General features: G+C 43.6%; 1 protein-coding gene across 2 annotated transcripts; it reads left to right on the top strand.

Moving 5' to 3' along the window:
• Positions 1 to 1,055: 1,055 nt before the first annotated feature.
• Positions 1,056 to 12,809, top strand: LOC135264897 (LETM1 domain-containing protein LETM2, mitochondrial-like). Of its 2 annotated transcripts, none has more exons than XM_064353898.1 (11): positions 1,056 to 1,417; positions 2,390 to 2,445; positions 2,807 to 3,263; positions 5,684 to 5,827; positions 6,760 to 6,897; positions 7,582 to 7,785; positions 8,245 to 8,364; positions 8,629 to 8,748; positions 9,220 to 9,321; positions 9,931 to 10,002; positions 10,453 to 12,809. In XM_064353898.1, exons 2-11 carry the CDS (start codon positions 2,393 to 2,395, stop codon positions 10,504 to 10,506), a joined length of 1,464 nt encoding a protein of 487 aa, XP_064209968.1. In that variant the 5' UTR covers positions 1,056 to 1,417; positions 2,390 to 2,392; the 3' UTR covers positions 10,507 to 12,809. The 2 variants fall into 2 exon arrangements, with proteins under 2 accessions (XP_064209968.1, XP_064209969.1); XM_064353899.1 differs by lacking the exon at positions 1,056 to 1,417 and adding an exon at positions 1,490 to 1,776.
• Positions 12,810 to 13,476: the final 667 nt, after the last annotated feature.

Raw genomic sequence — 13,476 nt, 5'->3', positions numbered from 1 at the left:
GAAAAGGGCTTTTTCTTCACAATTTCAGTCATCCACAACAGTGGTCTTGTGTCGTCTACCAGGTTGTTTACCGTTGCTGAGCTTAGCAGTGCATTCTTCCTATCAATGTATATGGTTGATTTTGACACGCCCAATGTTTTAGCTTTGTCTCTGATTGCTTGATTCAGATTTTTCAGTCTCATGATGACCTGCTTTACTGGCATTGACACTTATTTGTTAATCATGTTGAGAGACAGCAACAGGAGACTCCAAGTTGTATTGGCATGACAAGAATGTGGAAAATACCGTTTCGTTAGGAAAAAAAAACATTAAGGATACATTTTATGATTAAAACAAGGCCGTCTTTCCTGTTGTGAGGAAAAGTTTGTGAACCGACTCTGGTGGGTGGTATCTGTTATCATGCATGTAACGTGCAGAAAAATGGACTGCTACGAAACTTTAAACGGGAAAGTCCTGAATGGAAAATTCAGGTAAATGATGCCCTCTGTTGGTGCAGATTTGAAACATGAACTGAATAACGGGCCTAACATATGATGACATGAACACATTCATTTCTTATATTTTCTTTTTTAAAGGATAATTCAGTGAAACACATAAACATCGTGTGCAGTATTATGTGTATTCATTTAATAAGTAGTTCCTAAAACATCAATTATATAGACTACACGTGTATTCAGAAATTGTCTTAATCAGCTAGAATTGTAATTCGTACAGCAATATATGCATTAGATCTACCAAAGTTGCCCGCCTGTAAATATAAATAGAGATGACCAGCGGGCTGGGACACCTTAGTGGAAAGTGTGTTGCATAAAAATAAAACATAACGATTGACGAAATGTGACAATGAAACAGATGCAAAGTAACAGGGCCTAGTGGCAAGAGTAATGTTTGTAGTACTAACTTCACCGGCAGCATGTATCCAGAGATCATGTCCTTAGATATGATTGGTCAGCGCAGTTATTGCGTAAACACAGTCAGTGTGTCTATTGGTGCTTAGCCTCGTCAGTCAAGGCGTTCCCACACTCGCCTGATCAGCGCGTCAGGCGCAGTCATGCTTGTTCGACCAACAATAACCTCCCTATTACAGTAGTGGGCCCAACTGTACCACCAAGGGCTGTCGGCTTGTAAAGGAAGATGAATAACTAGCTAATAAACCTTTCGTAAATGGGTTTATTAGCACAACAGTCGTTATTTCTGCTCCCCTGGTTCAGTCAAACCGATAATCTGTCCATTTTTAATGGATTATCGTCTTTTCTACAGAAACGGCCCAGCATCGCTGAAATAGGACCTTTGGAAACTGGAGAAGACTGTTCATCCAACGAAGCTTATTTTTTAAACAGACATCCCATCTGTTCGTCAAATCAAATGCAGGTTGCCAATTAGTACACGCTTTTTCAGCATAACGAATTGTCGCCAGGTAACGTACATTATTTGATAAGCAAAGTTACCACTCGTCTTATTCGGATGATATTGGAGGTGGAAGCTACCCCAGTTTAGATCCCTGGGCACGGCATTAGCTAACTACTTGGCTACCTTGGGTGGCTAATGTAGTAATAGAAACTATCGAAATAACTTTCCCCTGTGGTTAGTTTAGTTTGTAGTCTAACTCACGCCAGCTAGTGGGCGACTGTAAGTGGATACATAGGGAATTAAACTGACAAGCTGTCTTAACTTGCAGTTTGGTTGGCTAGCTACCATTAGCTATGCTGGAATAGCAGTGATGTTGCTATCGTTGGTCAAAACCGATCGTGGTCAACTGGGTTGTTTGCAAATTAGGTAGTTTATTCATTGTCTTCCTGTATGTAGTGGTTATGTTTACTACATTCGTTTATTTATGGTAGGTAGCTGACATGCATGTTAGGTAACTTCGCAAGCGTTACTTGACATAGCTAGCCAGCTAGTTGTCTAGGCTGTCTTTGCAGCAAATGGATTTGTGTAAATGTAGGCTATGCAGTAACTGAGATCATCCGTTCGATTTGAGCCTCTTTACACTCGCTAGCTAGCGCTAAATATACTTAGCGGTTCCTAGTTGAATAACTAGTCTAGTTTGCTTACTGACCTGGTTAACTATATAAATGCATCCTGACAACCCTCAAACGTTTTTCATCACAACACTGTGGTCAGGTTATTTGGTCCAGCGATATGCGTGGCCATTTTGACATGTTATTTAGTTCAATGTGCATTTTTTTTTCATTGCAGTTGTAACTACTGGATATTTGTGTAGCTACAGTATAAATGGATTAAATGAAGGCAGTATGTGGCAACATACGCATAAACAAACGCATGCGAACAAAAATATAAGTGTTAATTATCTCTTGGCTATTTGCAAATATATTCATGTTCTATTTGCAGTGTTTTAATATTCCATTATTTGGTGGTCTTATTTCAGAAGATGAACATGGCCGTCTTCAGTTCTCAGGTGCTATTTGCAGTGACAAGATCAAGGTAAAATGTCCTTCTCATTGTTGGAAATGGAAAAACTTAGGAATCTTTCAATGAAGTAAATTAGTTCAAGCACTTACAATGAAAGTTTTATCTTTGTCGTTTGTACAATGAAACGAAACGGCACGAAGTAAGTGTTATACAGAACATTGATGAGCAAACAATTAGTGTAACTTCAGGCACTTAAAATAATTATTTGTAACACAGCTTATTGTTATAACACATTTATTACTGGTCACATTCTGCATAACCTTTGAACCGTTTACTGTACGATTACCCATTAAATATAGAAAGCTTCGGATAACCAAATGCTTCATGTTATAGGACAGCTTTGCAGAAATGTATGGTTGATTTGTGATTTCAGGGGATCCTACTTGCTCTCAAAAAGACAGTGCTGCTGCTCTCTCCCGTCTTCGGCGTATACCCGCTACCACCCAGAGATCGCTAGCCGTTCTGCTCTGTCCGCGAGGCACTGTGCCCTAACGCACATCGGAGAAGTCAGGTCCAGCTGCGTACCCGCGCGATCTTTGCACGCTTCCTGTAGATGGCTCCAGGACGCAAAGGAGAAGTCTGTGGAAGATGACACCGCAAAGAGGGACTCTGTCGTGTCCACATCCCCTCCTTCCCCACCTGCCCCCGCACCCACTCCCAAGGTACCAGATAAACTGGTTGCCAGGAAGTCGCTGGGACAGAAGGTGGTAGAGGAGCTGAAACACTACTACAATGGATTTCGCCTTCTGGGGATCGACACCAAGATCGCTGGCCGGATGGTGTGGCGTCTCCTGCACGGTCAGCTGCTCTCCAGGAGGGAGAGGAGAAGGGTGGGGCACCTTTACTGACCGTTTGTGCAGTGCACAGCCTTGTGTGGTGATCAGATCTCAAACAGTTATTTATTGTTCTCTGGGCATGCTATATCAGGAGTATTGATCTAGGATCAGTTTGGCCTTTTATCTCTTAATGGGTAATGTTAGGGTAGGGACAGGGGATGGCTGATCCCAGATTAGTAGGCTTACCTATAAATATGGCTCTGACCCACATTCATTGACTGGGCCTCTGTGTCCATTTTTTTAGATGTTTTTTTTTTTTTTTTTCTTTGGAAAAGTTGTGGTTGCCAAAAGCTAGTGTTGTTTGATGGATACTGGTATTTTTGGATATACAACACTCAGGAGAATTTGTGAACCTTAGTGAAAGAGCAAGCAAGAATCTGAATGGAGTACAGTTTCTCTCAGATTTTGTGCCCATATGACTTTTTTCCGGCTCTCATCGTTTAGGGCAATTCCAGAGGTATAGAATTTGTTTCTGAATTGCAGGTTTTCACTCAGTTTAAAATATGAACCTTAATTGCTTTGTGTTCATTTCAAAGTGTTTTCTGTAAGTGACAAAAGTAAGTGTATTATTAACCCTGTCATTTAACATATGATTAAAGCTGAAACCACTCTGAAACTGCTAGCTTACTTTGCCGGGACAGCGATCTGTCAGCGTTCAGAAGACCATGGCACAGAATACCAAGGATACTGGATGTGGAATATTTAATGCATTTGAAATACTCACTGCTATAGGAATGCTTAAACTTTTTTGTTTTCCAAGCTTCTTTTTAAACATTGTTGGAACATCATACAGTGATCCCCATACTGGGATACAAATCCAATCCTGGGCTGAGTGTGTGGTCTCCTACCTTCTTGACAGTGGTTCAAACAAATGAATGCATCACAAATTGTGTTGTCTGCTTCGGAGCAGACTGTGGTTCACTTTGAAGAGTCCTGCTCAGCCCGGTTTATGGCATAATTGCAGGTTGTTATGGATGCAGTGCTTTTGAAACGTCAGTTCCAAACAGAAATGTAAACTTGCGTTTGAACCCTGTGTTGAAATTCAGTAGCTGAGATTCAAGCAGCTTGGTACTGAGAGGGGGAGGAGGCTTCGGATGGAAACTATTTTTTTCGGTTAGCGGCTGAATGGTCTATCGATGAGAGTTCTGAGGGAAAATGATCAATTGCCTATAGATTTCAGCTATCTGATCTTCATACTAAATGAATTAAAGCAGGATGAATCATTGAAGCCAAAAACATCATTGAAGCAAAAACAGTATGTGCATTTACCTTTAGTTGTATTTATAGTTATTGCATCTGTCAAACATCTGCGTTGATGGCCTAAATGCAGAAGCAGCAACATCTCTTAAATCACATTTTAGTGCCCTTTCTTTAATTCTAAACTCGATATAAGTTCGTATGTACAAATATGTGGAAAAACAAATCTCTGGTTAAAACTAACTAGTTTCCTCCAAACTCTGACTTGAATCCTTGAAAGTCCAACTGGTCCTCTTGTGTTGACTCTTGGTAGCTAGCTGTTTGTTTCATTAATTTCTCTCAATGTCTTTTACATCTGTCCTTCTTTGTTCTCATTCCCATAACTGGGCATGGCAGGTGACCGTAATAAAGTAAAAGCACTACTTTTAACGTTGGCAGTGTATTGGAGTGCACCATGTGGTTGTAGAGGATGCAAGATTGAGTCCCTGGTATGTTCTAGAGAAAGGGTGTGCCAATGGCATGTTGTTGTAACTTTTAATTGAGCAGTGTTCCCATAATGTTCTGTGTTCATATAATGCCATGACGGAAAGCAAACTAGTTCACACGTGTCGCTTGATAACAGACTTTGGGCTTCTGCCTCCTTTAGTCAGGTCTGTCTCTTGTAATCTGTGTCTTGCTCCTTATTTGTGAGGTTGCTGCATTTCTTAGAATTGATAAATATACCCAATAGGAATGGCAGCAAAAATCCATCCTCCATCACAGGCCGGTGGTTAGTTCAGGGGTATTTTAATAGTGTGAAGACAGACTGATATATTTTTAGCCTACATAGTGCTACTATCTTCCAGTTTGGCAACAATAGGTGTCTGTCTGTGCAGTCTGTCAGCCCTATTTTAAAACCTCTGGTTTACATTGGCTCAGGCTTTCTCTGTTCAAGCTAATACATACCTAATTCTGCATAATTAATAGTTACATTTCAGCCAAATTTGTTTCTTATGAAAAAAATCAATTTCATGTAGGCTATCAGTGACATCTGTAACATTTTAGCAAGGGAGCCGACTATGTGAAAAGGCCCAGAAACATCCCTTGCATTTCTCTTGTATTATTATAGTTTCTGTAATGGAGAATGCATGTTGTGCCCCCTGAACACTGCGTTCACTAATCACCCCTCGGGGGGTGTACGTGTGTGCATGACGCTAATCACACTGTGCCCTCTTTAGCTCATGCGGACCTGCGCCGACCTGTTCCGGCTCCTTCCCTTCGTGGTCTTCATCATCGTCCCATTCATGGAGTTCCTGCTGCCCGTTTTCCTCAAGCTCTTTCCCGAAATGCTCCCGTCCACCTTCGAAACAGAGAGCAAGAAGGCAAGTCTCAGTTACATTTGCTGAACGGTGCATTTGGTTGGAATATACAGGTTTTGCATGCAAGCATTTTATAATGGGCGTGGGTAGCGAGCTGGGTGTTGACCGTAGTTAAGCAACCCTGCACTGGTAACGGGAGAATGAGACTCCCAGTGAACCCCAGAGTAGGCTAAGCTAACAACAATGGCTTATTTGAACCAATACAAAGACTGTTCTCACCTTTGCAAAATGCTTGTTTGTGTCAAAGCCATAAGTCAATGAAAGCTCCTCTCATTCTAGGGTTTGTGAAACATCATACTCTCATCAATACCCTAGACTCTTTGTTGCCTTCACCATGGTAATTTATCCTGATACAGTGATCAGTTAGCCTGCAGCGAAACACCCCATACAAACATAGATCCCCTACTTCAACATTATGGTGGAAACATGCCTATTTACTTCGATCAGTGTGTTATTGTAAATATGGGAACTGGTGATATACTTTGACATTGCGTCTAACTCTTCCTACTGATGAGCCCAAACTAAATTCCTTTGGGCAAAGAAGGCATTCAGAAATGACCACTTAAGGAGAAAATTCTCCCAGTGTGGGAAGGATTATGAAATGTAAACTCAGATGTCCCATGCCGGTACAGCGAGCCGGATTTTTGACGGGCGAATGGTTTCGCGATATTTCCTCGTGGTCGCCTGCAGGGCAAGTCTTTTAGTTGACAGGGCCCCTCGGAACATTGTGAGTGCACGGTCGATGTTAAGTCAAAGCTCCGTCAGTACTCTCACTGCCCAGTGAGTCTGACTGGCCTGTGGTTTGAAACGTTCCCATGCTCTAAGAGCTTTGTTCATTAGCGGCGCACCCTGCTGGAGAACGCGTGCAGGCGCTGCTCCTGCGGCGAGATCGGGCCGCTCACGCGCCTCCCTGCCCCCTCTCTCTCTCTCTGCAGGAGGAGAAGCAGAAGAAAGGTCTGGCGGCCAAGCTGGAGCTGGCCAAGTTCCTGCAGGAGACCATCGCCGAGATGGCCCGGAGGAACAAGGCCCAGACCGACAACGAGACGCAGAAGTTCTCCACCTACGTGCAGCAGGTACAGAGTGCTCGATGGCCGCTTTTCACCAGACACTCTCCTGCTGCCATGACACCCGCAGCCACACTATTAGACCACACCACATTTATCTCAAAATGCACTCCAGGCTGAATCATAAATGTTCTGCCCTCCCCGTTGAAGTCAAAACAGATCTAGCTGTTTTGCCATGATACATCACATTTAGTGTGTCACCGCTTCCCTTTTTCTAGTGCAGATTCTCTGGAGGCTCTCTGAGTTGCGCCCGCTCTTTTCCGTTTCCCTCGTCCCGCCCAGTTTGTTTTGAATGAGGCCGTGTGAACGCGACGTGCACACATGGACGGTGTTATGTTCGCGCGGCGTATCTTTGCGCGTAGACGGGACGGTGTCGGGTTATCTACCAGCTGCGGCAGTCATTAACTTGCAGAGTCGGGGCTGAAATGGATGTGTTGAAAAAGCTCGCTGAGAAGGTCAAGGGTCACGGCCTGCAATGATAAGGCAAAGGAAGTTTACATAGTAGAGTCATGTGACCCCCCCCCCCCATACTCTGTATTGGGAAACAGAAGAAAGAAGACTGTAGCTACATTCCACTGAAGCACAGATAAGAGGCACATCTGAAAGCACAGTGTGTGGTTTCTGAGCAGATGACCTCATTTGGGTTTGGAGTTGGGTTCAGACGTGCACGTGTCCCCCCGTCCCCCCCCCCAGGTACGTCACTCGGGGGAGCAGCCCACCACCAAGGACATTGTCAAGTTCTCCAAGCTGTTTGAGGACGAGCTGACGCTGGAGCACCTGGAGCGCCCCCAGCTGGTGGCCCTGTGTAAGCTGCTGGAGCTGCAGCCCATCGGCACCAACAACTTGCTCAGATTCCAGCTGATGATGCAACTGCGGACCATCAAGTCTGACGATGAGGTCAGAGAAAGGGGCGGAGCCTGCAAAGCTTTCATATCTACCTATTGTTTTGTGAAATTGATGAATACCCTTGTTTATCAAAAAATTCATATATAATCATTTAGAAGTCTTCGATTAAGCATAAATACATCTAAATGTGTGTAATTTTAAAACAACTTTTGATCTTGCTAAACAATGCATTTACCACATTTTTGTTTTGCCACATATTATAAGCAAGGGAAGTGCTTATAATATGTTAAAAGATTTCCTCAGTGTTAGAACATCAGAGGCCTTTTTTGTAGAACCTGCACGGAAACTCCTAAAACTGCAGATCTAAGAGGCCGGGGAGATTTCTTTTCTCATTGTTCTTGTGCAGTGTGCATGTGGAGATATTTGCTGTTGCATAACCTGTGCGTGTCTGTGTGTCTGGGTATCTGTGTGTGTGTATGTGTGTGTGTGTGTGTGTGTGCATGTGTACAGGTGATAGCTACTGAGGGTGTGGCTGCTATGAGTGTGTCTGAGCTGCAGGCCGCCTGCAGGAGCCGGGGTATGAGGTCTCTGGGGCTGACGACTGACCAGCTGCGACAGCAGTTACAACAGGTACCTGCTGTACCTCACTGCACCCCACTGCATGTCTGCTGTACCCCACTGCACCCCACTGCATGTTTGGTTACGCCATTAAATCCGATCTAATTGTAAAGATTGTTAAGTGTTGAAGGGTGACAGATTGTCAAGTGTTGAAGGGTGACATATAAAGTTAAATCAAACGATCCAAAAGATTTATGTTACGTTTAGTGTGTTTAAAGGTATGAGCATGTGTGCAGTGCTTTGAGCTGTGCTGACCTTTGACCTCTCCTGTTATAGTGGCTGGATCTACATCTGAAGGAGAACGTGCCCCCGTCCCTCTTGCTGCTGTCCCGGGCCATGTACCTCACTGACGTGACACCCAAGGCCCCCGTCATCCCCCCCGTGCCCAAACTGGAGGTACGCCTGCTCCAGCGGTCCCGTGGCGTAAACCTGTCCCTGTCCGTCCCCTCTCATACGCCGTTTGTTACAGTGGGACCCGTTACTGGCACTGTTTCTGAGATGCATGGCTTAGTAGCAAACTCTAAACCTGAGGACTGTGCGGACAGTGTTCTCAAGTTCTCCAAAAACAAATAGCTGTTTTGATGGACATAAAAACTGCTGATACTGCAATTCACCCAGGTGAACCTGGAAAAACCGGTCATATAATGTCATTAGTAACAATACACAAGGCCTATCACAGAATCATGTTATTTGCAATACACATGCACCATGACCTTTGTCATATTAATGGCTGGCATGCACCATAAAAATATGCAGACATGCTGACCCACAAAGATGATGAGTGTGCCAGAGGGCAATAAATAAATTATCTGAGATTATGCAATGGCTTCCAGGCTCATGTGAGGTTGGTGTCCTTCCATGTTGCAGAAAGTTACTGCTCCAGCCGAAAGCACGGAGACCGAAGGAAAACCCGCGTCAGCCTCTCTGGATAAGCTGGTGGATTCTGCCCCCGTCATAAAGGACAGAAAGGCGAGCCGACACTTTCTTATTGGTGTTCAGAGTAGGGGGCGGGGCCCTTTTTTTTGTTGACAATTTTCTCTAACAGATAACAAGCTGATTTGTCCTTGTGTTTACTTGAGTAGTCTTGTGCCTAAAGCCCATTTTATAGCAGCAGAAGCACGTAAAGATGTCACAGAGCATTTTTTCCCAGCGTAGGCTAGCCTATATGACAACACTGATAAGATAAAGGCTTGTTTTGAACCATCGCCCTAGGTGAGATTGCAGGCTGGGAGTAGGGTTGTTTTTATTATTTTTGATAGTTGCTTTTTCCAATCACTTTTTTTCCTAAACGTTTTAAGAATCCGCTGGTGCGCATGTGACCATCTGGTAACGGTCCCTCAGACGTTGGGAAACCCGGCGGATACTGTTTTATCCATAACTGTGTGTTATGGAAATCCAGGATAAGTCACGTAATCTGAAGACCTGTGATTTCCAGCTCTGGAAGAGTAATGGAAAATAATTTCCAGAGGTTCTGGATGTTTATATTTGGTGCCATGAGCTTTCACTATGGAGATTTATAGCAGCTGATTTTTTTTCTTGCATCTCCAGTGTGTAATGGATCTTCTGTCTATTTTCTAGGAGGAAGAGATGGAGGATAAAACTGGTAAGCCTGTTCCAGACACGCAACCAACAGCAGGACAAGTAATACAAGTAAGTGTAAACTGGAGTCACATGAATAGTGGCCTTTCAGTAGAAGGACACATTTCACTGTTATGTACTGACTAAAACATGGTATGCTGCTTATGACTTTTTTCTTTTTTACGCCATAAACAAACATGATTTTAAGTCTAAAACGCTGATAAAAATAAGACTGTGGAGTCCACCTGACTTCACCATAGAACGTCCTGCAGTTCTAGCTGAAGCCCCCGCACGCCGCCGCAGTGACGCGTGGCTGTTCTAGAACAATCCAAGCAGCCGGCGTATGCTCTTCATGCTCGCCGTCTTCACATCGGTGAAACGCCCAGGGACAAAATGGCGTCTGGCCGGGTTAGCGTGCGGCCTCCTTGGATTATCAGAGATCCTACTTCTCACCTCAGCACCTGGTATGAATGTGCTGTGAGCAAGACGGCTGCCTTACTGTGCGCACATTTCCCTCGCCAGGCCAAAGGTACCGAGGTGTCCCAGAAGAGCAAGATGAGCGCCAATGGGATCTGAGGACCACGTGAAGGAGCTGAGCCCCGTTCTCTAAGAGAGGAGGGGACGTGCTGCTAAAAACCAGGGGCGTGACACCCCACCCCCCTCCCCCTCGGACCCCCGTTAGGCCACAGCGCTGTCCAGCCCGCCTCCCGCGACGAGCGCGTCTCCATGGAAACGGCAAGGTTTGAGCTGGACTTGCCGGGCAGATGCCGCTTTCCCATTTCCAAACGTCCAGGGCCCGAGTCTGCGCCCGAAGGGGAGAGCGAGACTCGAGATACGCATGTTTATTTTTAAATGCACACACTCCGTTCGGGTTCGGGTTCGCAATTCAAGTATTGACACATCCGAAGGCAAATTAGCGCAGAAACGGACTTCTCGTATATGAGCAAAACTAAAAAAAAAGAAAAAAAAAGAAAAAAAAGGTTTACTAAACAATAAAAATTCAAATTATTTTGTTTTGTCAGTTTTGCTCCTGGTAGCTGAACCACGATTTGTATATTTGTAAATGCGCTGTAAATGGCTATCAGTGTCAGGCAGATTTTACCTACAGCTGCTCTGTACAGTCATATGAACTCTGGCTCCCTGATTTTTATTTGCATTATATGTGAGAATATTTGAATATGAGGTTGAAGTGTAATTTTAGTTTTAAATAGCGGCTGTAAATTGCAAATTTACACTTTTGAAGCAGCTCTCCATTCCCTGTCTTTGTCAGGGCCGCAGTCTGTATAATTTAAATATAAATACAAATTTAAATATACAGTGTATATATTGTTACAATGGTATTGTCAAACCCCCCCAGTTAGCTTTGAAATGTAAATCTGAAATTGTATTAGGGAAGGATTTTCTGCTAAAATTACACTGAAAATATTTTTGCCACAAAAGCAAAATTGGGCAATTTTCCTCGTATCGTATGTTTTTAAAAAAAAAATCGCGTACAAAACTGAGGAAAAAATGGATACAAAAGACAATATTTTGCACCAATGAGATTTTGTATTCATTTATACAATCTTCCCACAAAAATAAGCCACTGAGATGGAATACCACAGGGTTAAGTCGATGTACCCGGTACGTATGTACGTAGTTCTGTGTTTGCTTGTGTTGCCTTAGTGATGGGGGAGAAAACCACTGGAAATTGGGTGATTGACAGGATGTGTGTGTTCATTTTAAATTTACGCCAATCCGCAATGTCCCCTCCCCTCCCTCAGTTTACCGTCAGAGTTAAGTAGCTTAACTTGCCTCTTTCGTGCGTCAGCACGCTAGCCTTTTCCCTGCTCCACGTTTCTGGTGACCTTCTGACAACACGATGAAGGACTAGGAGAACAAGAGCCACGTGATTAGAGGGCAATGCTGCACTGGCATTTCAAAGGTAGGGTTCAACCCAGAGCACATGGTGCAATATTGGTTAGCCGGGCACTGGGGTTTTCCCCAAATGGTTGAATGGTTGTTCGGTGGAACGTTTTTCTCGTCCAGGAATGTCAATCAGCAGTCTCTTGGCTTTGATTCTGAAACGAATCTCTTAGACAAGAGCATAGACAGGTTTCTGCTCACAAAGACTAGAGCTGATAGACTTAATTTTTGGTGTGTATATTTTGTGGTGAGATTTTAAATTGAATTGCCAAGCAATTTACGAAGTTTGGTGGCACCTTCCTGGTTAAACAATTGCTATTCTGGGATTAGACATACACTAACCTGGAAATGTGGAAAATGTAACTCTACTCTGACATTTTATCCACAGGTGTTTAGTTGTATGTAACGTTTAAGGTATTGTAATTTTTCATAAGTAGGGTGGCATAGCCTTGACAAAGGAGCATCAAAAGTAGCTTCTTGAATGGCCCTATGTTTTTATGGAAATTGTGTTTTGATTTACATTTGGCCTATGTAACTCTCCATGCTGTAGAAGAACAGGGTCGTTTCCTTCCCAAACCCTTCACTTCTCTGAAAGTTCGTATTGTGAGTCTTCATATTGTGGGCTGGGTTTGCTCTAAGCAGAGCATGGTGCTTGAGCTTTTTAACACCACAAAATGGCGTTCGGCCTGACTTCACTGTGTCATCATGTGACCGCAGGGGGAAAAACACAGTTCCTGTGATGAAGTCACTGGGATGTTCCATAGCATTGTACGGATGGGCAAGTCAAGCCTGGTGCTTTAGATATAGATGAGGTCAATGAAACCCCATGCTTATATATTCCACCGTACCTTACACACATGAAAGAAATGTTGTATTTACATGCATTCAAATGATCTGCCTTTTCACTGTACACAGAAAAGCTTACTGGAGAGTTCAATATTGACAGCATTAAAATAATCAAATCTTAAAACTTGCACTGTCTGCCTCATTGTCTCTTAATTCTTTAGCAAAATAATGTGAGAATTGCTGTACACTATGCATGAAACACATACTCCAAAAAGTATTCCATCTGAATCAATTTTATACATTTGAACACAATTTCCATAGATCCTAGCCATGTACCTCAAGGCCCTGGGAATCCATCTGGCTCATTTAACCATTTTTGTTTATACCGCACCTGGGGTGTATTTCATGAAGTGAGATTTAGAGGTTTAAAAAGTTAAGGAGGAAAGAAACATCATGATTTCATACTATTCTATACATTTCCTAAAATTGGCATCTAGGTCCTTAATCCCTCTTTCTGAAATGTTCCATTGGGTACCAGGATGTCATTCACAGAGCTGTTTTGCCAGGCCATGGACTGAACTAGCTGACTGAGGCCAGCAGGGGGAGCCACAGCTGGACATGAGTGGCATTATTACCAGGGCTGCCCAGCCCTGTTCCTGCAGATCTACCATTCTGTAGGTTTTCTCTTCAACCCTAATAAAGCACACCCCATTCTACAGCTAGAGAACTAAATGAGCTGCTAATTAGTAGAATCAGGTGTGCCAAACTGGGGTGGAAATGAAAACCATCAGTATGGCAGATCTCTAGGAAAAGACCCCCACGCCCCCCCCAAAAAACAAAGGATTTCCAGACAAA

Source organism: Anguilla rostrata, chromosome 10 (assembly GCF_018555375.3).
Source record: "Anguilla rostrata isolate EN2019 chromosome 10, ASM1855537v3, whole genome shotgun sequence".
Classification (NCBI taxonomy): Eukaryota; Metazoa; Chordata; class Actinopteri; order Anguilliformes; family Anguillidae; genus Anguilla; species Anguilla rostrata.
Note: the sequence above shows the minus strand (reverse complement) of the source record. Positions and strands in the feature narration are given on the sequence as shown.

Coding starts and splice junctions, on each gene's coding strand:
- LOC135264897 (XM_064353898.1), top strand. CDS start 2,393: ATGAACATGGCCGTCTTCAGTTCTCAGGTGCTATTTGCAGTGACAAGA. Junction 3,264..5,683: donor CCAGGAGGGAGAGGAGAAGG/GTGGGGCACCTT, acceptor TGCCCTCTTTAG/CTCATGCGGACCTGCGCCGA. Junction 7,786..8,244: donor CCATCAAGTCTGACGATGAG/GTCAGAGAAAGG, acceptor GCATGTGTACAG/GTGATAGCTACTGAGGGTGT.